Here is a 25,510-nt window from a genome sequence, read left to right as displayed (position 1 = left end):
ACAAAGGGAAAAAGGACAGTAGGAGAGAAAAGGAACAGGAACAACTTTGCTTTTCTGATGAGGAAACCAATTGTGAAGATAACACAGAGGACAGACAAGATAGCAGACAGGGAGAGAGAGTGAGTACCGAAAATGAACGTGGAGAGAGAGCGAGCACTGGAAATGTTGACAAACAAACACCGCTCACCACCAAGGAAGGGGTCAGACGAATGTTGCCTGCATTACCAGAACGATGTAATGTTGACCCCGTTCCTACCAGTAGATCTGGAAGACTGTTAGGGCCACCTACCAAGTTTAGAGACTTTGTTTGCACGTAACCTGTTCTTCCATTGTTCCCCATCTTCTTCCCCACCTCCTTTTTTCCACAGGAGGAAGATGTGTTGTGTTTACATATTGTGTCCCTGCGCGGACACCGTATTGTGTGTGCACTTGGGTGACACTTCTGGGCACCCGTACTTACAGTTAGGTCATCAGCCGTCAGCTGCCGTTGACAGTTGACAGCTGATCACCCTGCATTCCACACGCTGTTCTTCATCCAGGGCGTTCACCCTGGATCCCGTGTTGGCTTATAGAATAAATACTTCTAATCACCACTTTTGCCTGGCGTGACATCTTTACATCCACACACGCAGGCAGACCCGAGGAGCCATGCCACGGCTGGGCCGTCCTATGCGCCGTCTGCGCATGTCTGCGCATGTCTCGGCGCAAGCAGAAGCGCATGCGTAGCACTGGCCTTCGTCGTCAGAAGTACAGCCTGCGCAAGTGACATAGGGCAGTGTCTCGAACCCTTGAAGGTACGCATGCGCCTTACCTCGCCTTGACCAAAGAACTAATGTCTGCGCATGTCAGACAGTGCTCTGGCTGAGAGGCAGAACATGCGCATGCGCTATACGTGGTCACTGGTACACAACAGAACGTGTCACGGGAGTGAGCATGCGCAGTCCGTTCACTCAGGCCCCGCCCACCCTCCAGTACCTGCTATTTCACTTCCCATGTCTACCCCCCCAAGCGCCTAGAGGTCTCCAACCCGGTCAATGAAGCCCGCGAAAAACAGGAGCGCTTTCCTGCACGGTACGTGGCTTTCACTGCTCTGCGCAGTTTATACCCTGCTGTTTCTCGTCGCCAGATGTTGTGAAATGAAGGGCTCACAATGTCCCTCTCCAAACACAAGTCTTTGCTGGGGACTTTGAAATGGCAAAGCGGTAGGTTTTTTTCAAAGTTATTGGGGCGCTTTACATGAGCACATTTCACAAGGATACAATCATTTTTGGTAGGCACAGGAGACCTGGGACTCAGTGCAGTCACCCCCTTGTGCAGCACGCCCTCCCTCTGTGTTACTGTACAACTCGCTCCATTTTGGAATATGCAACGTTTTTTTCTACTTTAACGTCATGAGGCGTCACTCTCTAGGTTTCACCAGCACCCATCCCTGCACTTTTGATTTCTTCAGAACTCCCTCAATCCATGCTCTTCTAACCCTCCTTAGGGAGCCTCCACTCCCTCTTTATTGAGGCATTAAAAATACTTTTAAACTTCTTTCAGGTGCCATTACACTCCTCTTCTTCAAGAACACTGAGTCCCGGGTTCTTTTAATGTCCCACAGCCACAGAGACCTTTGAAAGAGAATGCACATCTCACCTGTGTTTCCGGCTGTCCCATCTGGTTACTGGCTAATGTCACAGTATGATTCTAGGACTTTGGTCAGAGGGTGTTCCTCTGGTCAGTCAGGCCAGGGGAAGAGGGAGAAGGGCCTGGATAGGGTTATTCCAAAGCTCCATTACTTGCCCCACCCCAGAGCTGAGAGCCAGAGATCCCATGCATTATAGGTGCAGCTTTCGCCCAGGGCAGGCAGGTCGGAGACCCCAGGCAGCTGCTTGTGAAGCACTCCTAGCTGCGTATCCACAAGGCAGTGCAGGACCACTCCTCTGACGCGGCACTGCCTGCTGCAGGGCTGTGGGTGAATGGTCAGTGCCTGTGGAGGGAGGCCTGTTTGTGACACATACAAGCATGGAGTGGTAAGCTCCCAGACTGGATCCTACGCAGACAGACTGTCTCTCCTGTTGTTTGTCTCCCAGAGTAACATTTACAGAGGTTGTTGCCGTCCTGTGTGCAAGACACACAGATCAGAGCACAAAGCTCCCCCACCCCATCTCCCCCGACACCGGCAGGATCTATGTTCACTCTAAATTGCTTTACATGAAAGTGTTCATGGCAATGAACCATGTGATTTTTCAAGTCCATAATGTTGATCTTTTCGTTGAAACCTTCTGTTACCGTGAAGGTGCGGCTTCCTGGAGGGGCTGCAGGTGCTCATGGTTACCAAGGTCGTCGTGTTTCAGTCCTACCCCGTTCCTTTTACAAATCCTTGCTTTGAGATGTTAGTGGGATTGTAGGGAGGCCTACAACTCCCATACTTCACATGTTGTTAGAAGCCCAGGAGAGGAACAATGATAGCCGTGGTCACATGGGCAGTCGCGGCCGGCACAACTTGTGGGTGGGGGGGCGCAGGATCTTGCGGGAAGGGGGTGGGTTAATTGAATAAAATATATATATATCGATAGATAGATAATTAAACTTACCTGGCTGGGTCCTGCGTCTTCTCTGATCTCCAGGAACAGGAAGCAGTAGCAGGCTCCCTCCCTCCCCTAAGCCAATCACAACGCTGCTCAAGCAGCGTTGTGATTGGTCGGGACACCGACCAGCCATGGGCTAATGGGGAGGCATTTTCTCCATGTAGGCTGCATGCATGCAGCCTACATGGAGAAAAGGCAGACAACGCATGACCGGTTTGGGGGGCCCCAGGGGGCGGACCAAACAGTCTTTGCGTACTCTAGAGTGGGCAGGCACACCACTCCTACCCTCCCCTGCTCTCATATCAGCCCGCCCATCTGCCTGCAACCAAACCTAAAATGGTAATAGGGGAAAGTTATTACCATTTTATGTTTCTGCTTCTCGCACTGCGAGAGCTGCTCCTGCACATGGGGCACCTGGAAACCTTGCCAACCATCCGCCTTGCCCCAGGTGACTCTTTTCTGGGGCCCCCAGCCGTCGTAGTCTTCTGGCCTTTATCTTGATTGTTATGAAGGGAGAAATTCTGTTACTATGCACAAAGATGAATGAACGAAATGCACTTTAGAATGTTATTAGTAAAGTGAGAATGGATACATTGCAATGTCTGTAGAACTCCGCAATCCATCAGCGACAGAGTAAAACCTGCTCTACTGCAAGATTCGCGTGCTCGGGAGGGAGACTGGTCATCTCGGGATAGATGAGCCAGTTCCAGTCTGGAGGAGACAGGCGGTGATCTGTGTGCAGCAGCAGGGTGACACGGCTGATGAAAGTGGGACTGCTAGGCTCCCCTGGTTGTACTCCTCCATTGGGCCCCCTTGCGTATTAACGAGGGACGTCTAGGAACACATCTTTGGGTATACAATGTATGGATGCCGGAATATGAATGAATGGTGACAGTAACTAACAGTAGGAAAAATGGGATCCTGATCCTGCTGAAAGCGAGGGACCCCATTCCGGGGCCAACCTTAAGGCTGAAACTTGTTGACCCACAAGATGGGTAAGTACTTACCATTCTGATGCATCACCTATGGTTTTATTGATCTTCCTACCACCCAACATTAAAAGGGTAATATCCCGGGGAAGGCAACTAAGATTTGTATCTCAAACTGGATTCCCCTACACACCTTGCAAAGACAGGGGACCACATGCCTTTATGGCCATTGATGAAGTATGACACCCAGGGTGGTGTCTGAGACCATGCCTTACACCGTTTTGTAATTCTTTGTTCCTTTTATCGATACCTATTTGAACAACAGGGTCCCCAACAGAAGGGTGATCCCTCCAGGCAGGGACCTCGTCATAGCGGTAGTCAGTCACATTTCCAACTGTGTGCTATTGGACCAGTTTTAGTGCCAACCGTAGTGCCCTAATCTCTGGCTGCCGCCGTTCCTAAGTGTTTTATAGCAATTTAGATGTACAGGGAAATAGCTGGTGGTAGCGCCTACATGCAGATGCCGCTCACCGAAGAGTAGAGTGTCAAGGGGCCACGTTTCCTATTTAGGAACTGAAATACTAAGAAGCTGGCCCTTTAGAAAATCAACAAAAAAATCTATCTATTTTGTAAAACCTCTGTAGTAATAGTTAATTTATACTAATTTTGTATAAAACGTCACCTACCTGTCGACCTTGAGTACTTTGAGGATTAGAGTGAAACCAGAATTAAATAAATATAAATAGCAAATTGCCATTTTAGTCAAACTCTTTTCTGAAACACTACTCTGGGCATCTAAAGCTACTCCCCTCCATAGGAGCGGGGAGAAGTAGCATGGCAAGTCCAGTGCTCCTGGTTTCGTGGTGGTGATAAGTTATCGATTGTGAAATACAAGCCACACATTATTTTCCTCTCATGTGTTTTTAAACTGCTCAAGTCCCGTTCTAAAACTGTATTTAAGAACAGCATAGAAGGATCGGATAATGCATCTGTGCCTAGGTTCATAGCAAAGTATCCGAGGCTCCGATGGTTACAGGTCTTCTCTGAGAGCCAGAAGATCAAGTTTTTAGATGGATCTTAACAGTTTGTTCTGATCCTGGTTGCTGTTTTTGGAGTGGATGGATGTGTGCTTAATTATAGATTTCCTGTTTTTTCTTTTTCACCATTTATGGATTCAGTGTGTTCATTCCATACTTGGTGTATATTATGGTTATTTTAACTCTGTGTGTTTTTTTTATTTTTTAAACAAACTTTATTGATTTTTCACTTTACATCACTTAGGCTCAAAATGTCGTCAGTTCTTGGCAGCATGAATCTCAAGTGCCTTAATAAGCATACAGTCCCTTAATCTATAGTGAGCCCCCACACCCACTTCCATATGATATCTCTTAAAGGACAGTTAAAAAATATGGAAGACACAAAAGATTGTGATTGACCCATTCCAAGAATACAACCGTTCTCATTAGGCTATGTCTACACGTTATAAACCCACTATAAAACATAATCAGTCTAATCTAATGTACCAAAGTTCCCAGCTACCCTCCTCCCCACCCCCCAGGCATGTCGCTACTAATATTATATCTTCCAACAATAACCTTCATCAACTCATGAATGAAATTAGTCCCGTGGTCTGGGAATGTGAACATGTGCGTTGCTCCGCTCCCTTATCGCCTATCCTATGCGCTGCAAGTGCATCCCCGTCTTTACTGTTGTGGGTTTGCGGGGTGTTGCTCTGGTTCCTGTGTGAGCGGTGCTGTATCATCTTCATTATCGCTATCTGGATCTTTCAGCAGTCCTACCAAGTGCTTCCATGCCCTGGCCGCCTCCAGTGCCCGCCCGTTCCCCGATCTCTTTGCCATTTGCAACCGCAGTATCCCATTGCATTCCGCCCATTTAATGAATTCTTTCTTCCATCTAACTATGTTAGGGGCCACTCTCGCTTTCCAGTGCATCGTGATTTCCCTTTTTGCCAACAATAACCCCATGTCTATGAACTTACTAGTGACCTTGGTTTTAGCCGTATAAGGAAACCAGTGTAGGACGCATGTCCCCAAGGCCAGATCCAAACCTCTATCCGTCACTACATTCAGCAGGTCAACCACCTCCGTCCAATTATTCACTAAAAACGGGCATCCCCATATCATATGTGGGAAATGCGCTCCCTCCCGTCTACAGCGCGGACACTCATCCGTTTCTGTGTTAAAATATGCTTTGATTTTTGCCGGGGTGAGGTAAGCCCTATACTGGCAACCCAAGGAAGTTCTAGGTTCAGTCTGGCCCTCCTTCCAGTGTGCCTGTATGGCTGCCATAAGAGCCGCATGCAGCAAAAAGTCCCCTCCTCGCAAGTCAAAGCGCTCCTGCAATATGTGGAAGGGCTGCATAGTCCAGTCCTCATATAGGTCCCCAATAGTTGTTAGCCCTCTCTCATCCCATTTGCTCAAATTGCGCCAGGAGCCCCCATGGGGAAGTGCCTCGCACATGGTAAGCGGTATATCAGGAGCATATGGCAATCTCATGCCCGCTCGTCTAACACTCCTCCTCCAACATCGCCTCGCTGTCTTAAGGTCCTCAGATAGGTCAACTTTCCGGACAGGAAGGTCCAATAGGATTTGTGAGAGCAACCCCAACTCTGGGGCTCCCCCTCTTTCTTGCTCCGGGCCTCGAAACCTCAACGCCATTGTCTGTGTCAACCACTGCATCTGCGCAGCTAAATAATAAGTTTCGAAATCCAGGACCGCCCATTCACCCTCTGACTGTGGACGCTGTAATGTAGATAGGGCTACCCGACGCCTCCCAGTGCCCCAGAAAAAGCCCGTGATCATGTATGTGAGTTACTTAAAAACCCGCGCCGGTATCCAAATCGGCAGTGTCACAAAGTAATAAAGCAACCGAGGGAGAGCCACCATTTTAAGTAAGGCCACTCACCCCGCCACCGATAATGGCAGCGTGCCCCAGAACTCAAAGCTGCCCACCAGCTCTCTCAGCGCTCTAATCACATTACCATCTAACAAATCCGGTCGTGTATGATAAAACTAGACCCCCAAGTACGGGTGGCATCTATTCTCCCACCTCACTCCTGCCACACTTTGCGGGCCACCCCTATCGCCGTCGGTTGGAAATAAGCAGGATTTTGCCCAATGAACTCTGAGGCCAGACACCTCTCCCAAGCTATGCAACTGCGCCTTTGCTCCCAATAACGCCTGACCCTTGTCCACTAAAAACATAAGTAAATCGTCCGCCTACAAGGTTATATGGTGGGTCTGTTCCCTTACTTGTAGGCCCTGGTAGGACCTCCCAGTCCTAGCCTTCATCGCCAAGGGTTCTATAGCCAGTGCGAATAGGAGCGGGGACAATGGGCATCCTTGCCTCGTGCCCCGTCTCACTTCACAAGCCTCAGATATCATCCCACCCGTTCTGACTCGCGCCGTGGAGGACTGATAAAGTAACGCCGTCCATGCTATAAATGTGTCTCCCAACCCGAAGCTGGCCATAGCATGAAACAGATACGGCCATTCCAAACTATCAAATGCCTTTTCTATATCAACGACAAATACAGTAGCAGTGTCTTCCGCATAAGAATCCGCTTCGAGCACCTGCAATAAGCGGCAAATATTTAAGGCCGTGTTTCGGGCAGGAATAAAGCTGGCTTGGTCCCGATGAATTAGGGTCGGCGTGTGTGGTAATAACCGAGTAGCCAATATGCGGCTTAATATCTTATAGTCCGTGTTAAGCATGGAGAGCGGGCGATATGCTGCCCTGTCTCACGCTGATTTACTAGGCTTAAGAAGAGGGATGATAACCGCCTCCCTCGTGGAGGCCGGGAGGTGGCCCAGGCGTCTCACCTCGTTATATAATTTTACTAATTGCGGAGCTAAGTGTTCAGAGTAGGTTAAATAGAATTCAATCGGGAGGCCGTCCATTCCCAGCGTCTTATTCCGTGCCATATGTTTAATAGCCGTACGCACCTCTTGCAATTCAATATCTGCGCCCAGTGCCTCCGCCTGCTCGTCCTCTAATCGCGGAAATTGGAGCTCGCGCATGAACTCCACTAGGTCATTTCCCGTTCTAGTCATCTTGCTCTTGTATAATTCCCTGTAAAAATCATAGAACAGCTCATTAATACCCTCCTGAGTAAAACGGGCATCTCCCTGGTCATCTCGGATCTTCAATATTGGCGTCCCTCTCTGCGACGGGCTAGCTAACCAGGCCAGAAGAGCCCCCGACTTGTCCCCCTCTACATGGGTACGGGTAAGATAGGCCTTATAGTCAAAGCAGCGCAAACGCTCCACTTGTCCTGCCACTAACTCCCTTGCATCCAGTAGTTCTGACTGTTTGTCAGGCCGGTCTTTTTCTACATCCAGCAGCCTCTGTTCTGCCTCTGCCACTTCTGCCAACAACACTCTACGCACTCCTTCCGTTTCAGCGATGCTTCGGCCCGTATCACTGCCTTAACGGCATCTCATTCCACCAAGAGCTTGGAGGCGGTCCCTTCATTGTCCCCAAAATATTGCGTGATAGATTCGCCCACTGCTTTGTGGAATACCTGGTCTTCTAACGCCTCCGGGCGCAGGTGCCATGTCGGGATTGGGGCCTGAGTTTATGTCCATTGCATCCAGATCAAGACAGGGTTATGGTCTGAGAGTGTCCTAGCAAGATACTCTCTCCCCTGCACTTCTGCATGCACATCCGGAGTACACAACAATGCATCTAGTCGCACGTGAAGGTCATGCAAAGCAGAAAAGAATGAATAATCGCGCTCCTCTGGGTGTTGAGCCCTCCAAATGTCCACCAATCCCCATTGTTGTTGCCAATTACGTCTAGCCTCTGCAATCTTATGTGTGGGAGCATTTGGAAGCGGGGGGTGCGATCGATCCAATAGTATGTCTGAAATGCTGTTAAAATCCCCTCCTAGCAACACGGAACCTGTGAAATAAGGAGCCAGTTTCCCAGATAACTGCGAGAGAAAGGCCGGCTGCTCCGTATTGGGAGCGTAAATGCTCCCTAGAGCAATGTCACGTCCATCCAGTTTCCCAAGGACCACTACATACCGACCTTCTGGGTCTATAGGTTTTTTCCCTGCATTGGAAGGGCACCCCCGCCCTAACCCAAATTAACACCCCACGAGCAAAATCAGAATAGGTAGTATAGAACAATTGATCACGCCATCTTCGCTTCAATGCTACTCCCTCCCGTGCCTGTAAGTGTTTACTGTAAGCATGCAATGTGTACTCCCCTCCGTATCAAGTAGGCATGTAACTTTTGATGGCACCACAAACAGTGCATACCCCGCACATTCTGTGATAAACACTTCAGGTTATTGGTGGAGCCCATCCCAACCGTGTCAAATAAACAATTCTGAAAGCGACTCTAGCGACATGCCTGGCCCAAACACTCCCCAATATTAAAGAACATCCCCAACTCCCCCTCCCCAGGACAGCTGCTCTGGAACTAGTACCCATCCAAACCTCAAAAACACACAAATTTCCCTGTCGGCTACAGAGGAGCAGGGGAATGCGGCTGGCCTGGCTCCCCCTTCTCCATGTGTATCAGCCCCCTCATAGAAAAAAGCCTTCCTGGCTCATTAATAGCATCTCCTCATAATCCGTAATCAAACAGATCCCCTCTTTTCGCCCTCAACTGGAGCCCTTCCCATCAATTAAGCCATCTGCCGTCTGTGGCGTCACCTCTGGCATGCGATCCCCACTACCCGGCGAAGTGTCTGAGTCATTATCCACTGAGTCCCCTGTGGTGCCAGCTTCTTCAGTCGACACAACAGCTCAATCTTGCACCAACGCCACCACTGCCTGCTGTGCCTCCGCCCTTTCCCCGCCATCTGAGAGTCTTTGGGCTTCTTCTGGGTTCTGTTATGGGGCCGCCTGCGTGAGCCCCTCGGCCTGTTCGAATTTCTTTCTTATGTGCCCTCGGGTTTCCACCTCTCGGTGCCTCCTTTCTGAGGATTCCAACTAGTCCCATGCTTCATTAGGGGAGTTAGTATAATGCGTAGTGCCATTCGGGATTATTCGCAGTCTCGCTGGAAACATCAGAGAGTACTGAAGGCCCTCATCTCTAAGCGCCTTTTTTACTGCCAGATAGGAGGCCCGTTTTCTCTGCACCTCCAGCGTGTAGTCAGGAAACAACGTGACCTTTGCATTATCCACAGTGAATGGCCCTCCCATTCTCACTTTTTGTAGGAGCAAGTCCCAGTCTCTAAAATGAAGTAGGCGAGCCACCATCGGCCTTGGTGGTCGTCCTGGGGCCAGCGGCTTTGCCGGAACTCTGTATGCCCTCTCGAGGGTATAAAAGGCCGTGAGACCCTCCGGGGCCACAACAGTACTAAACCAGTTTTCCAGGAATGTCACAATGTCGTTCCCTCCTGCCCCCTCAGGTAGACCCACCACTCGCACATTGTTCTGACGATTGCACCCTTCTGCATCCTCTGCCCTACGTTCAAGCACACTCCCTCTCCCCGTCAAGGCCTTTAGCTGCTGCGTCGCTTCAGTTTGTGCCGGTGCTATTTCTGCGATGGCCGCTTCGTGGTTTTTTTTTTTGTGTTTTTTTTAACCTTCTCTGACCGCTTTTTATGTTCGTCCCGCAGTAGTCCAAGACCCACTGCTACCGTGCTGATGTCTTGGTGGAGTGTCGCTTTCGTGTCTGCGATCGCCTCCAGTATCTTCTGGAACTGTAATTGCATCTGGTCATCAAGGGGCGATCGCAACTGGGTTGCTGGATCATCATCTTGTTCTTGGGCAGCACTGGCCACACGGCCCCTGGGTTTGCCCATGATGGCCGAGACCTGCTCCGCTCCCTCTCATTTCCTCCTATGGCTGGCTCCGACTGCTTCCAGGTGCGTTTCAACTCTCGTCCTCTTCGTGATGGCAGCGAGCTATGGTACCACGCTCCCCCGGTTCAGTAGGGCCGCACTTCCAGCCATCCGTTTGGGACGTCTCCACCGATGGCTATCTCAATGCTTTCCACCTCATTGGTCTACACGGAGAAATCCCCGAGTCTCCGGGAACCCGGGCCCACCTCCTCCTGCTGGGTCTAGCCCCCGCCAGGGGGACCCTCCTCCGGTTGAATTCCAGTTAGGCTGTTCATGCCATAGGCCCTAGATGAGGCAGGCGCAATTCTTGATTCATGCAGCCTTAGGGAATACATCCGCCACCTCGGCTTCAAGAGGCAGTCAGGGACCCCAGACAGCGCCCCCGTGCCAAGGCCTCGCCCCGCCAGCCACTCACCAGCTCATGTGCGGACCGTTCTCCAGGGTGGCATCTGCTCTCGGCCCCCAGGGGGAGAGTCAAGTGTGCACTGGAAGCGCGCCCGCAGCCCAGTTCCCGGGGAGGCACCGGAGCTCCACCCGAATGAGGCCCGCAAAGGCAAGAGGCGGCAGCCACTTTACCAATTAAGATCAACTCTCCATGATGTCAGTTGTTGGGGCATTTGGGGAGCCCCCCGCTCCGCCCCCGCAGCAGTTAGGTTCACCTTGAGGCCGCAGTCGGCAGGCCCGCTACGCGGTCGCCGGCCGGCGGTGATCCACCCAGCTGTTCTCTTGTTGCCCTGTCGGACCTCAGCTGCAAGTTAGTCCCAGACGAGGGCCGCACCGGCGTCCGATGCCTCCCGCAGGACCATGTTGGTGGGGCTCCACCAGCGGGGTAGGCTCCTGCTTCTTTGCCGCTCTTCAGTCGATCGGCCTGCCTTCCCCGGCCGGGGCTCCAGACGTGGCCGCCGCCTCCAACTTATTTCTTTCCCACCTCAGGTCCCGGCAGCATTTCTGCCTCGTGGGCGGTTCCTCGATACCGTAAACCCACTGCTCAGTTCGCTCATAGCGCCGCTCGATCAAGTGTCGTCCCACTTTTCCCCACAGCGGCGGGTCTCACTTATCTGGCTGTAGCACACTGCCCCCGCTTCTCCGAATGGTTCTCAGCCCCTAAGCGATACTGCGCCATGCACAGTGGGGACATCCTGGCCTCGCAGATTATCTTGGGGCCGCCATGTTAGTGGCCCCTGCTACGCATTTGCCACCGCCGGCTGCTGCGGTCAATCACCTGTTCCAACCCGGCTCAGGGTCCGTCCGGGTTCTCCTCGTAGTGGTCGATTCCTCCAGGGGACCAACAGGGTAATTCAAAGCGGCCCCAGGTGCATGATTTTTTAGGATAAAAAGTGGGCTGGTGCGGAGCTCACAGCTCACGCATCCCCCATGATCCTCAGCTAAGCCACGCCCCCCTTAACTCTGGGTGTTGTGAGGCAGTTTGATTGATAGTGTCTGAGGTACGTTTTTCTGCCATTAACAAAGAGGTGCTCTACGATCCACCAATAAAACCTGCTTTATCTCCTCGCGTAGGTATCCAGTATAGCTAGGGCCCCTGGAATTATGTGGCAATTGAGGACCATATTTTGTATCAGGTATGCTAATGATGCAGCAGAAGCATGCGTAAATTATTTGGTGAGCCCAGACATGTGCTACCTACCATTATCATAAACTAAATCTTCATCAGACTATTCGCAATAACACAGTTTGGCCCATAGAAACTCTTCAATTAATCACAACCATTAGGTCCTCCGATAGATCTTTGTAAGAGCTAATAGGGACATAGATCATTAGAGACAGATAGTCACTCCTTCATTAGGACCTGGAATAAAGAAGTGCCAAGCTAATATCAAAACTTTCACAATATCAATAATATCATCAATAAGAAACACAAACACATGGAATAATCATCAAATAACTTTATCTAAACTTCGATATGAATGGTCAAAGCACAAATAATACATTAGAATAATTTAATAGCAGTATTTCTTTAGTAGTGCAGGTAAATCACAATATATCACTGATTAGAGCAAATACATCATCAAAATAACATCATGTGTGAGGGAAAGAGAAAGTACATTGCAAATTACAATATGCAATTCAGAATCATCCAAACCAAAGATCAGTTGTAGATTTTCAGAATCAGGACCTGAGATGAGCCCAATAGAATGCTAGAGTACAGCGTACAATATCCAGAGTCTCGACTTCAGCAGCCGGGAAAGTGCAGAAGTTATCAGGAGAGTTCAGTTCACGGAAAGGTTGAGTTCAAACTGACAGCATGTCAGGTTCAGGATATGCAAGGAAAATGGCCAGGAGAAGCAGCACTCGTCCTTTTCCCACGGGGTAAATATACCTTTGTACGTCTGCACATACTTTTTCGGAGTTTGCATGATTTCCATTGGTCAAATTTTGTGGTGCCTCCGTGGTGTGATCGTTTTCTAACCCAAATCGCCCGGGACACAAACGTAATGCCTTTGTTAAATTGTCGCTGTTTTCTAAGAATGTACAATATAATTTCCTTTTGGAAATAGGAAATACATTTGCAACTTATCATGTCCGCTTAGCACGCTCACCTCTGTGCTTGCAACAAGGTTGATACAGATTTTAGTTACAGAGAAAATGTCCATTAATCAAACTGTAAGAAAGAAACTTCAACGATAATTGCTACAATGCAATCAAGTTAGCATTTCTAGTGCATCGGAAGGAAAAAAAATATATATATACTTTTTGAAATTCAAGGCCTACATGGAAAACTACTAAATCATCATTTTCTAATGAACAGACACGTTAATATTAAATACGTTTAAAGAAATAAAGGTGCATATATGAAACATCATTTCATGAAATTTATGAGCATAGTCTGATTACGATTCATTAAAATAGAAGCAAACACTTTCTTCTTAGATTTGTATGTCAAATAAACTATAGGCAGAACTGAATTTACTTAAACATTTTTCATAATCCTATTTTGCTAAACTACGATTTGTATTATTACTTTTCTTAGTACATTAGTAGGTTTTTCTCTGTCATGAATGAATTTAATTTCAAACCAGTTTGTGACTCTTCTGCATACTATTAGGATGCAAATTTTACACACTTCTGCATGCTTTTACGATGCAGTTTTAACTTTCACGTATTCATGAGACACTCAGTAATGTTTCTTAAGTAGGTATTAGTATCACACCTATTGGACAAGATTTGATCAAGTCTGATCATCTTAAATTATCACGCTCCACCACTAACATGTAGAAAAAAGACATCTTAAGCAGCATTACATGGCATAGTCTGTGTGTTTTATTTTACTATCTTTTGATTTTAACACACATTATACAAAAGGGATCACAACGATGTGCAAGATGCAAAAGTTTCTTGAGGGAGAAAACATTCCCCAGATCGTATTGAAAATCCTATTCACCAATAAATAATGATTCTGCTTTACACAGAAGTAGAGGAAAACTGTGATAGTGTCCCAGGTAATTCCCAGAGTAAAGTACTTTGTGTAATGCAATGTGTAAAAACAAAAAAAAACAAAAAAAGGCGACATATAAACACTTATTATTTTTTTAAAGTCACACAGAAAAGCATTTTCCATTACAAACGTATTGTTTTTTGTGTACAATTTAAATGTCTCAATAGGAGGCATTGAGATTCCGACATTACATGTAAACATGAGAAGTAAACTGTACAGACATTCTCTATACATCAAGTTTGCCTTGCAGATGAGGGGTGTTACCCCGAAACCGGTCCCAGGATGCTTGATTCCAGTCCAGAGAAAGGACCTGGCTTGGCAGTTCAGGCTGGACTGTTCCCATGAGGCACAGGGTCAAGACGATGATTTTCATATGGCTGGGTCCAAACTGGGGTAGCGAAGTGAGCTACAGAATGATGGATTTCAACCAGATCTGTAACTGGGAGTGAGTGACTGAAAAGTTTCAGCGCTCCGTCTATCGTCTCCTCGTGTTTGCAACGTTCTCTATACTCCCTGCCCTCTTGGAATAACCACCGTCTTGAGCAGTACTCTGATACCTCAAAGATGCTCCAAAACGATTATATTTTTAATCATGCAATCAATATAAAGGGATCAAGGCGTTTTGATACAAAGTCGGCCAGGCAAAAATGAGAACAATGCAAAGTGGAGCTACACATTAGGAAGTAAACACAGAACTATATACCAAAAATAACCAGAAGTTCAGAGAAGGGATTACCATCGGAGGGAAAGGACATTGAGACATGTCTCTTGGGTCTGTTGCTTGTTCTCACTCGCGAGGCGCGCTAGGGCCTCCGCCTCAGCACTTTCTGAGACTGGCTTTGAAGGGTTTGGTCATCACTCCCATGCTACGTGACGGGCCTGACAAAGGGGCCGAAGTCAAAAAGTGTTCACCTACAAGGTCACTTTCCAAGCAATTTCCAACACGACCTTTATCATCAAAGAAACAGGCCCTCTCTGTTAGATATTGCGGTATTTGCCTTCAAGGCCCATGCCACTGGGAGGATCGCCATTGAGCAGGACATGACAACAAAACCTTTGACCATGAGGATTTCAACATTGAACTGGTCCTTGCACTGCACCCATTGGGGATAGAGAAAAGACCTCTCTGGCTCGTTCCTCCCAAGAAGAGACGTCCCAAAAAGGACAAGTGGCTAATACACAGCGCTAGGAGTTCACTCCAGATAAAGATATCCTTTTCTACTCCACAAGAAACATTCAAGAAGAGATGCACCCAGACTCCTCAGACGCGCAATAGACCGGTGCTTTACTAGAGAGAGGACAGTGGTAACCATGACAGCAAGGCTCCATGTCCATATAAGGCACACACCGTATGAGTCATCAAGTAGGTTGTATTCTCCCACGTCATCAATTATAAGATCAACTATAAGCAATATTATATCTAGATCTTCTAGTAATTGTGGCCAGTAAATTCAATAAATCATTTGCTATTTCTCAAACCACTTTGGTTTTCAAGGTCTTGCAGCACAGAGCTTCAGAAAGATTGCTGATGCCTCTTACATCAGGTCAGATTTACCTAAAGATGGTGCTACTCGTCCTAATCCCAGCTACGATGATGTCTGCAGCCCATAGTTGTCGAAGTATGGACCACAAGAGCAAACACCTGTTTTCCTGATATCTGATTCCCCAATTGATTTAGTAATTGTGTCTGGAACGATGAAGCCAAGCTCGGTGTCAGCATCGTGGTCCGTACTTCTTCACAGGGAAAAATAAAAGGCAAAGGTAGTGGATAGATCTGTGGTACATCTTCCATGACCATGAAGATAGCAATCTTCACTGCTGTCCGGGACTTGTCATTCCTGTAATTAGGCTATTAAATGCAACATTTACACACAATATCACCTGTGTTAACTAATTTGTTTTGTGCTAGGGGCTGCTAAGTAATTATTGACTGGCACACATAACTTCCCTCCCTCTGTGTTCACTTGGAACTTTGGGTCACGTGCTAATTGTATTGAACTTTGCCAGGGCAGATGGTGAAAACCTGAAACTGTCCTGACTTATAGGGGATGCCTGGACACCTGGTCTGTGAGAAGCAATGCAGAGGGTCTTAGGTGGCCTTCCCAGAGACGATAATGTAGACTTCGTGAAGCTGCTAAATTCAAAGCCCAATTTTATCCATCAAGGATATCCGTGCCACAGTGTCTCCCTAAACACTCACCTTTCTAATACCGAATCACAAATGGGGCTTTGCAAATTTGAAAAAGTCTTTTTGCACTTGCGAACAGACGATTCTGCGAATTGGCCCATTCGCGACCACAAAAAGCCTCTGTACATGTCACCCGGTATGTTTAAGACTTCTGCTAACTTGAAGGGCATACTAAAGAAATGATTAACGCCAACTCAGTTGTTAGTAATCTGTTTAATCAATGTTGCATCGGCTTCAGTTACTGCAGATGAATTGTTTTATTCCCTGTACGCATTTGAATTTGGGTAAATGTTAGATAAAACTCAATAAAAAGAACTGTTAAAGAGCTATTGAGTAGTCCTAAATTCAGCTTATTTTCTCATTATTGAGAGTTGGGATACAAAACAAGTGAGTACCTACCCTTACTTTGATCTGTTCACATAAACATATGTTTGCAAATACTTAACAGGGATAGCCTGAGGCCTGAGCCAGGAGACTGCTATAGCGTGAATCTGCACCATTTGCTAATTTGCACAAATCATTGTTTTTAGGACTGCCAGGATGGTCCTGATTTTAGGTGTTTTTTAACTTGTTCTTATTCCAGTTACCTATAGAAATTGTGCTGTTTTAATCTGGGGAATCTTGTTTTGTGGGACTCTTAAAAACTCACCTGGGCTCTGAGGGATCTCCGCTGAACTTCGCGGTCTGCCCTCACGCTTAATTGTTCACGTTGGGCTCGTACTGGCCCTGTGGGATTAAGCGGAGCCGCCGTCTTGGGGGAACACTAGGTTAGCAGGCCAGCTCCTCGCCCTGTCTACCTACAAATGCGCTTGCTCATACGACCGCGCAGCAGATGCGTGCAGCGGGCTCGCCGCAGGCAAGCCCGTCTGCGCCCGTCCGCGCTCGGATCGCGCTCAGCGCCTGTCCCCCTGTATTTTTTTAAATCAGGAGTGGCCCCCGCTCTAAGTTACACTAGAGCACAGTTATTAAATGAGAGACCAATTTATAAATCTCCTGGGTGTTTGTGTCTGACGTGGGAATCATGTCCTCCCGCTTCCTTGATCACTTGCACGAACTGTGGTTGCACATTACCCAGAATTCTGTACCAAAATGCTAACCCCATAGCAACAAAGAAGCAAATGGATATGGTACCGGAGAATACAGCATTTAAATGTATTTTGCTGAACGCCAGATCTTTAGTTAAGCTCAGTATAGAATGCGCGGACTTAATTGAGGAAAGAGATATTAAAATGGCGTTTATTACTGAAACCTGGATTGACGAAGCCTCAGGGCCTGATATTGTCAAAGCAACACCTCCAGGGTTTCTCTGCCACACCTTAAACAGACCTGTCAGGAAAGGTGGGGGTGTAGCCAGAATTTATCACAACTCACTGAGGGCGGGTTTTTTCATTGCTTCGAACTCCGCCTGTGAGGCGCTTTCCTTTAGCCTCTCTTTGTCTGATCGCCATACTTTTAAGGGCATCCTACTGTACAGAACCCCCGGGCCCAGAACAGCTTCCTTGAGTCCATTGGGAATCTGTTGGAAGTAGGTCTATGCTCTGACTCCTTCATGATCCTGGGTGATTTTTAACTACCATCTGGAGGCACTCTTGGATCCCGATACACTGGCTCTTATTGACACAATGAAGAGTGGAGATCTCAATCTCAAGGTGACAGGACCTACGCACACAGCAGGCCACACTTTGGATGGTATCTTTTCTAATCGCCCTCAGTTGACATGTATGGGCGTGCTTCCCCTTTCATGGACTGATCATTCAGCCGTACTTTTTAAACTGACCTGTCCAGGTCACGGCGCCAGCAAGGGGGGCACTAAGAGACAAATTGAGAGTAGGTCATGGAACAGAATTGAGGGCAAAGAACTAGAGGCGGCACTTATAGCAACTTTGGGTCCGCTTCCCACAGGAATAGATGAGGCAACAACTTCTTATACTAACTGGTTGGGATCAGCTTGTAATAAACTAGCCCCTATAAAACTCCGATTCCCAAAAAGATCTCACCCAACAGCCCCCTGGTATACGGAGGAGCTGAGAAATCAGAAACTCGTATGTAAATCCCTTGAGCGGAACTGGAGAATAAAATATGAGGAGTCAGATAGAAAGAGATACAAACAGTCTTGCATCATATAAGGTTTTAATTTTCAATGCTAAGAAAAGTTTCTTTGCAAATCAAATCAATTTAGCAAGAAACTCGGCAAAAGAAATTTTTAAAACTGTTTCTAATCTGGTCTCCCCACATCCAGTAAAAATTGAATCTAGTCAGGAACTATGCGAGGACATCGCGAGGTTCTTCCTGAATAAGGTGGAGGTCATTTTTTCGGCATTTAATCTTTTAAGGGCCACAGATTCGGCAGTTCTGCAGGAAGGAGTTGAGCCTTCTAGAGACCCTCCCAATGTCTTTAATAAATTTACCGATATATCTCTAATGGATACTAAGAAACTTCTCATGGCAGCGAGATCAGGCTCGCCCTTCGAAACCTGCCCGGTTTCGGTGACGAAACTCGCCCCGACTCCTGTAGCGCAGGCACTTACTTCCCTTTTTGGCATTTCCCTAAATTGTGGAAATTCGCTTCAGTTCTACCCTTGCTAAAGAAGCCTAGCCTCGATCCCAAGGACCCAAACAATTTTCGACCGATCTCTCGCCTCCCACTACCAGCGAAGATCATTGAGAAGGAAATGAATATGCAACTCGGTGTCTTCTACGGGACAACCAAGTGTTGGACCCCATGCAATACGGTTTTAGAGAGGGTCACAGCACTGAGTCAGCATTAATAAAATCGACAGAAGAGATCAGGGAAGCTTTAGATAGGGGAGGTAAGGCTGCCCTGATCTTGCTTGACCTATCGGCAGCCTTTGATACGGTCCATCATGGCTTACTGATGGACCGTTTGTTGGCTTGCGGGGTTCGAGGTAAAGCTCGGATGCTCCTAAAGTCATTCCTATCGGAGCGTTCACAAATAGTTGCATTGGATAATTTTCACTCCAAGCCTTTTACCCTGCCTTGCGGAGTGCCTCCGGGGTCTTCGCTTGGCCCCCTACTTTTCAATGTTTGTTTCATCACTTGCTCCATTGATCAGCTCCTTTGGTTTTAAATTGACATCTTACGCTGATGACACACAGATTGTGGTGTCACTGCGGCCAGGCCAGGATACTGAACGAGATAATTAGTTCCACGATTGCATAGAAGCTGTGGAGAGGTGGATGACACAAAATTGCCTTAAATTAAATTCAGGCAAGACGGAGGTTATCCTTTTTGGGAATGATGCTAATTTTTGGACCCCGAATTTGTGGCCAATAACACTTGACACTCTTCCCACACCGTCAAGGAAGGTAAAAAACTTAGGCATCATGATAGATGACAAGCTCAATTTTGGAGATCAGATCAACTCAATTTCATCTGCCACCTTCCATGTACTTAGGATGATCAAAAAAATTCTCCCCTTTTTACCGCCTGACAGTCCACGAACAGTGGTCACAGTGCTTGTCCTGTCTAAGATCGATTATTGTAATGGCCTCTATGTGAGCCTACAGGAACGCTTTATGAATAGACTCCAAATGCAAAATTCAGCAGCAAGGCTGTTGTCCGGCACATCCAAATATACATCCATCTCCAAGGAAATCAGTAAACTTTACTGGTTGCCAGTTAGGAAACTGGTGTGTTCCAAGGCCTTGAGTATTGTGTTCAAGGCCCTTCAGGGCACAGGCCCTGAGTTTCTGAAACAAAACATTCGATGGTACTGGCCTAAAAGGACGCTGCGCTCTATGGAAGCCAAGTTGGTTATTGTACCACTTATAAGAAAAACCTCCTGGGGCGGAAGAAGTTTTGTTGTGCGGGCCACAAAAGCCTGGAATGCCCTTCCGTTCCAGCTAAGAAAAAGCCCAGACCTTCTGATTTTTAGGAAGAGTCTGAAGACCTGGCTTTTTAACCTGTAATAGCAGTTCACCGTCTCTTTACTTAGGAATAATAATCAGCGCCAGGACACCTCCGGCTAATCGTTGCGCTATAGAAGTTCCCTTAACATAACATAACATAGTAGATTTATATGATTTCCTTCATTGGGTAACATTTCTTCATTTAATACTGCACACCGCATTTGACGCACCAGCTATGTAAAGGTTCAAAATTACTAGTTTTCTGTTCTGTTTGTCCTAATTAGCAGATTTTTGTTTTTTTTTTTACTCCTCTAAATATGTAGGGGCTCCCAAGAATATCTTCATATTCTCAATGAAGGCATGAAACTGGTCATATTTGAATCAAGTACATCTCTTTATAGCAGCGCAAAGGTTTTCTCAGCTTTTTCCACCATACTCTGTTTCTTGTCTCAAAATGTTAGTCATTATTTCAACAATGCAGAATTTAAAAAGTGTTTTTGTTTTGCGTTCCAACAATTTTCACTGTTTTGTTTCGTTCAAATTCTTGGACTATAGGTCATTGCAGTATTATAACGGATTTGGCATTATATAAACATGTTGCTAGAGTGCTCTTTGGTCTTATTAGTGTGAACACTACAAGATTTAGATCCCACTGACTGATCACACTGAGTTTGCTTTGGTAAATGTTTGGATTCGGGGTCCACAAGTAAGACCTGGTGGAAGGGAGAAACAGTGTCCATAGTACTTCGGTAATAGTACCTTAAGTCTTGCACTACACTAGCACAGAGAAATAGTTTGGTTTGTTTACTTTTTGTTTACAGGCTAAAGCTAACAGTCTGACTCTCCTTTCAATCCATCAGGTCATTGGTGCAGGAGCAGAAATGCCGCTAAAAGGAGTCTGTTAAATTTCCCGAACTACTAAGGCAATGCAAAGTGCCACAGATGAAACGGAGTCCCCAAAATCTCAGAGAGATTTGACTATGAGCTACAAGTGGGTGAACCCTACTGAATGTGAAAGAAGTTTGATTTGCAGCACCTTCCATGTTATACCAGTTGAACCCCAAAGTGAATTGGTAGAATCGATGACCGATCAAAGGAACACATCATGCCTCCAAAAGACAGAAATCAAATCTGTAATCTACCATTCCTAAATTACTGTACTGTTTGCAATACATTTAATTCAGAAGGGATCCTGTCGAAATTCAGAGAATGCAAATAGACAAACCATTGCAGCTCACTTTTTATAAGAAACGTCGGTGGGAAGGAATGTCTTACTAACCATAAAGAATGCTGGCAGTCAAAAATCAGTGTGGGAAGAGGTCACATTGTAAGGAAATCCCTATGATCCATGAGAATCCTCACCAATGCACAGATTGTGGGAAGCGATTTAGACATAATATACATCTTTCAGACCACCAGAGAACACATACAGGCGAGAGGCCCTATCAATGCACTGAATGTGAGAAAAGCTTCAGTCGAAAGAGTGTTCTTGTTATGCATGAGAGGACACATACAGGTGAGAAACCATATCATTGCTTCGAATGTGGAGAAAGCTTCCGTTACAAGATGGGTCTTACAGTCCACCAAAGAACACATACAGGCGAGGACCCCTTTCAATGCACGGAATGTGGGAAAAGCTTCGGTCTGAAGCGAAATCTGAGAATCCACGAGAGAACACATACAGGAGAAAAACCTTTGACCTGTTCTGAGTGTGGAAAATGCTTTAGTGATAAGAAATCACTTATCTACCATGAGAGAACGCATACTGGTGAAAAACCGTTTCATTGCACTGAATGTGGAAAGCGGTTCAGAGAAAAGGGGCATCTTAATACGCATGAGAGAACACATACAGGTGAGAAACCTTACCACTGTATTGAATGTGGGAAAAGGTACTGTCACAAGAACTCTTTGACCATACACCAGAGAACACATACTGGTGAAAAGCCATATCAATGCACTGAATGTGGGAAAAGCTTTGCCCAGAAGGCAAGTCTTAATAAACATGAGAGAATTCATACAGGAGAGAGACCGTATCGGTGCAGTGAATGTGGCCAAAGTTTCATTGAAAAGAAAAGACTGAATGAACATGAGAGAATGCATACCGGAGAGAAACCTCACCATTGTGTGGAATGTGGTAAAAATTTTAGTAGAAGGGACAAATTAATTATCCATGGAAGGATACATACGGGCGAAAGACCTTATCAGTGTCCCGAGTGTGGGAAATGCTTAAGGTATAAATTAGATCTCCTGGTTCATAAGAGAACACATACTGGTGAGAAACCTTTTGAATGCACTGAATGTCGGAAAAGATTCAGCTGGAAAGCACATCTTGCTATCCACCAGAGAACACATACGGGTGAGAAACCATATGGTTGTGTAGAATGTGAAAAATCCTTCAGTGACAAGCGCAATCTTCATAGCCATGAAAGAACACATACTGGTGAGAAACCTCATCATTGTACTGAATGTGAAAAAAGCTTTGGTCGCAAAGATCATCTTACTAAACATTTGAAAACACATTCAAGTAACAGAGTCAATCCAAAGAAGAACAAATCATCCAAGCCTAAGCCATACTTTCAAAAATTAAAGCAAGATAGAAAAGTAATCTGACGTCTGAATTCAGGTGATAACAAGAAATAAGCAGAAGAACAAAGGACTGCGACCCAGCCTACACTGTCCATAATTATTACAAGAGAGGAAATTGTTAAAAGGTTTAAAAAAAAAAAAAAGGTCCTTTTGCAGAAAAAAGAACCATGGGTGTGTGACACATATATATTGGACCAGTGAGCACTTGAAAGAAGACAAAGTGGTGTTGAAGAACAAACTTCTAGTCTGTATTGGAACAGAAAGAAACCGAAATAGAGGTCCGCCAACTACAGATGTTACCAGAAATTAAAAGTACACTAACAATTGGGACCATATTCAGAGAATAAATCTGGCACTTAAACACATTGGAAGGGATTCAGGGGACATCACTAAAATAAAAATGTCTCCAAAACTCAACCGACCAGTTAATTACAAATAAAATATTAACATCAAAGAAGCATGTCAGAGTAAAGAAAAAAAACAACCACAACCCATATGGAAGCACAGAATAGACTGAGAGCCGATGTGCAGTGCTTGATGCGGATTTGAATAAAACTAGGATAACTACATTCCTGAAAAAGATTGAGGTATTTAATCAAGAAATCTTTACCTCAAACAAAGACCAGGAGCACACTATGGAAAACTACCTGTTCAAAGGAGATCTATGGGACACTGGTTGAAAAAAAAATCAGATTATAAAGCAAGACAGAAAAGGAACTTGAACTGTTGTATACGAAAGTATGAAAATCCTGTTATGCAATGTTATACTGAATAGCTGGGCTCACAAAGTGAAAGAATATATATCTAAATTCAAGTTTGATATAAGGGCCACGAAAAACAAAACAAAATTATAGAACACCTTAAAATGGTCTTAAGTTGGAAACAACAGTCCTGGGTGATACGCCAATGTCTGTGTCAAATAGAGAACATACATCAACTCGGCTAAGAACAAAAATTATATTTTTCTTCCCAAAATTGTTCTACTTCACATCGAAATTACAGACCTGTACACTATGGACACAAAACTTATATAAACTATAAATAACATAATACTGACTGGATGTACACACCCACAGAATCCAATAACACAATTGTAGCAGAAAAGAAGAGAAACTACAGGCGATAGTACAGAACCCAAGTCTGGCTAATGTTTAATTAATCCAACACAAAATCTCCCTTTCAGGGTGGGGGCAAGAGATTATCTTCCTTTACCTTCAGTCTCCCTACTCAACCTATACACACACACAAAGAAAATGGGAAAGGGGGGGGATTCAATAGGACCAATCTGTCCCTGTGTGCCGCTTCTTTTCCGTTTTGGAAAAACCAAATGGTTTTTAATACTGCCCTCACACACTAAACAGTGTAATGCGTCATCATAGGGCCACATCTACATCAAGACGCAGACCAACGTCATTTGATGAAGCGGAAAAAAAAACAATTCTCAAAAATAATTGAGGGGATTCATTTACACCCTCTAACCACACTGGTATCAGGATCCTCTCAACACAAAAACGTTATTCTTCCCTTCTCCTGGCAGGGTTAAAATCAGTATCTTGGGGGTGTATTGGCTATTTAGTATCCGTACCCCCCTTACATATAGTGTTGTTAGACTATCAACATGTTTCGGCCATCCTAGTGCCCCACCGGGTCTTTCTCTGTGAGGGCTTAATTTCTATGTGTGTTATTAATTCTTCCTGTGAAAATAATGCCAGAGGTTACCCAGCTTCATGAATCAGTGTTTTGTTTAATTTTATTTTTTAAATCAAACTTTATTTGTGGAAGGGCTTGAAATGCCTCTGAAGAAGCATTGGTAGTTGCAGGTTTCATTGAACAGTGGGACTGCTTGACATTCCTTATCAGGACAGGGATTTGGAAAAAGTTATATACCTATTGTGAAATAGCCCTTTTAAATCTCCTTGTTATGAAGCGAAGACAGTAATGAAATAATTGTGTTATTGAATATGGAGAGTGGTTTAAGACAAGGTGATTCCGTCTGTATTATTTACGTACCCAGATATATTGTGTTTGCAGTAAAGTAAATACAGCCCTTTATAGCAGAAAATGTGGACCTATAGGACATAGGATTTGATTGCATGTTAAAGGTTATTTATTTTCCGAATGTTTATACAAGTCATAGGTGAGATGTCATTTGTGGCAGACTTATTGCAGGTCACTCTGTGCGAGGGTTTGATTGTTTTTTTTTGTTTTTTTGTTATTTATACAGCTAGACCTGGAGGGATCTAGGTCTGTGCCATACGGTAAAAGAGTAAGATATGAAGTTGCATATTTCTATTATTGATTTGTTTATCCCCCCCAATGTGAGATAACACTTGTTATAATTTTGTGTGTTGCCCTGAGATAACATACGTACTGTAAATAGATTTGCTGCTGACTCACATTCAGCGTATGACGGTACTTAAAAGAAGTTTGTATCTAGGGTTTGTAATGCTATTTATTAAAAAAACACAAGTGTGTACTTATTTAATAAAAACTGTGTATTGGGTCGCAGTAAGTGTTTGCTATTGGTATTGTAAATGAAGATGATGTACCAGGCAATTGATTAATTATGCATTAAATATTTTGAAATTATCATTTTGATTGAATTAATAATAATTAAAGGTGGGCCAATCAATACATTAGTCAGTTTCTTCTACAATAACCATTGGCAAAGTCAATTGGTATGACCTTTCTGCCTTTGACTTAGCTTTGTGGTATATAAAAAACACTTACAAATACACATACATGATAGTGGGGGTGCTTTTGCATGTGTGGTGTATTGAGAAGGAGAATGGAATAATAAGTCAAAGAATGAATATTGCTGAGTGTGGAAACTACATGTTCTGATATGTGAAAGAAAGTGAGGTAAAGAACGATGATGGATTCAACCCAGATCTGTGACTGGGGGTGAGTGTCTAAAGTTTCAGCGCTCCGTCAATCATCTTCTTGTGTCAAATATGTCAAAGAGCCTATATGTTGACTTTGTGAAGACTTGTTGTTATTGTGCTTCCTGTCTGGTGTATAGGCCTTTTGCTAAGCACTCTGAATCCTTTCAGAGGTGGAATTAAAGACATAAATTAATTGAGAGACATTA

General features: G+C 45.4%; 1 protein-coding gene across 2 annotated transcripts; it reads left to right on the top strand.

The window, feature by feature from the left end:
* Positions 1–944: 944 nt before the first annotated feature.
* LOC146813542 (uncharacterized) lies at positions 945–25,006 on the top strand. 2 transcript variants are annotated; one of them, XM_085620320.1, is made up of 2 exons: positions 945–1,071; positions 20,694–25,006. In XM_085620320.1, exon 2 carries the CDS (start codon positions 21,121–21,123, stop codon positions 22,441–22,443), a length of 1,323 nt encoding a protein of 440 aa, XP_085476446.1. In that variant the 5' UTR covers positions 945–1,071; positions 20,694–21,120; the 3' UTR covers positions 22,444–25,006. The 2 variants fall into 2 exon arrangements, with proteins under 2 accessions (XP_085476446.1, XP_085476447.1); XM_085620321.1 differs by lacking the exon at positions 945–1,071 and adding an exon at positions 1,089–1,202.
* The last annotated feature ends 504 nt before the right edge of the window (positions 25,007–25,510 follow it).

This window comes from Triturus cristatus, chromosome 7 (assembly GCF_964204655.1).
Source record: "Triturus cristatus chromosome 7, aTriCri1.1, whole genome shotgun sequence".
In the NCBI taxonomy this organism is placed as follows: Eukaryota; Metazoa; Chordata; class Amphibia; order Caudata; family Salamandridae; genus Triturus; species Triturus cristatus.
Note: the sequence above shows the minus strand (reverse complement) of the source record. Positions and strands in the feature narration are given on the sequence as shown.

What these genes read in the sequence shown, in the direction of transcription:
- LOC146813542 (XM_085620320.1), top strand. Translation starts at nt 21,121, where the DNA reads ATGCTGGCAGTCAAAAATCAGTGTGGGAAGAGGTCACATTGTAAGGAA.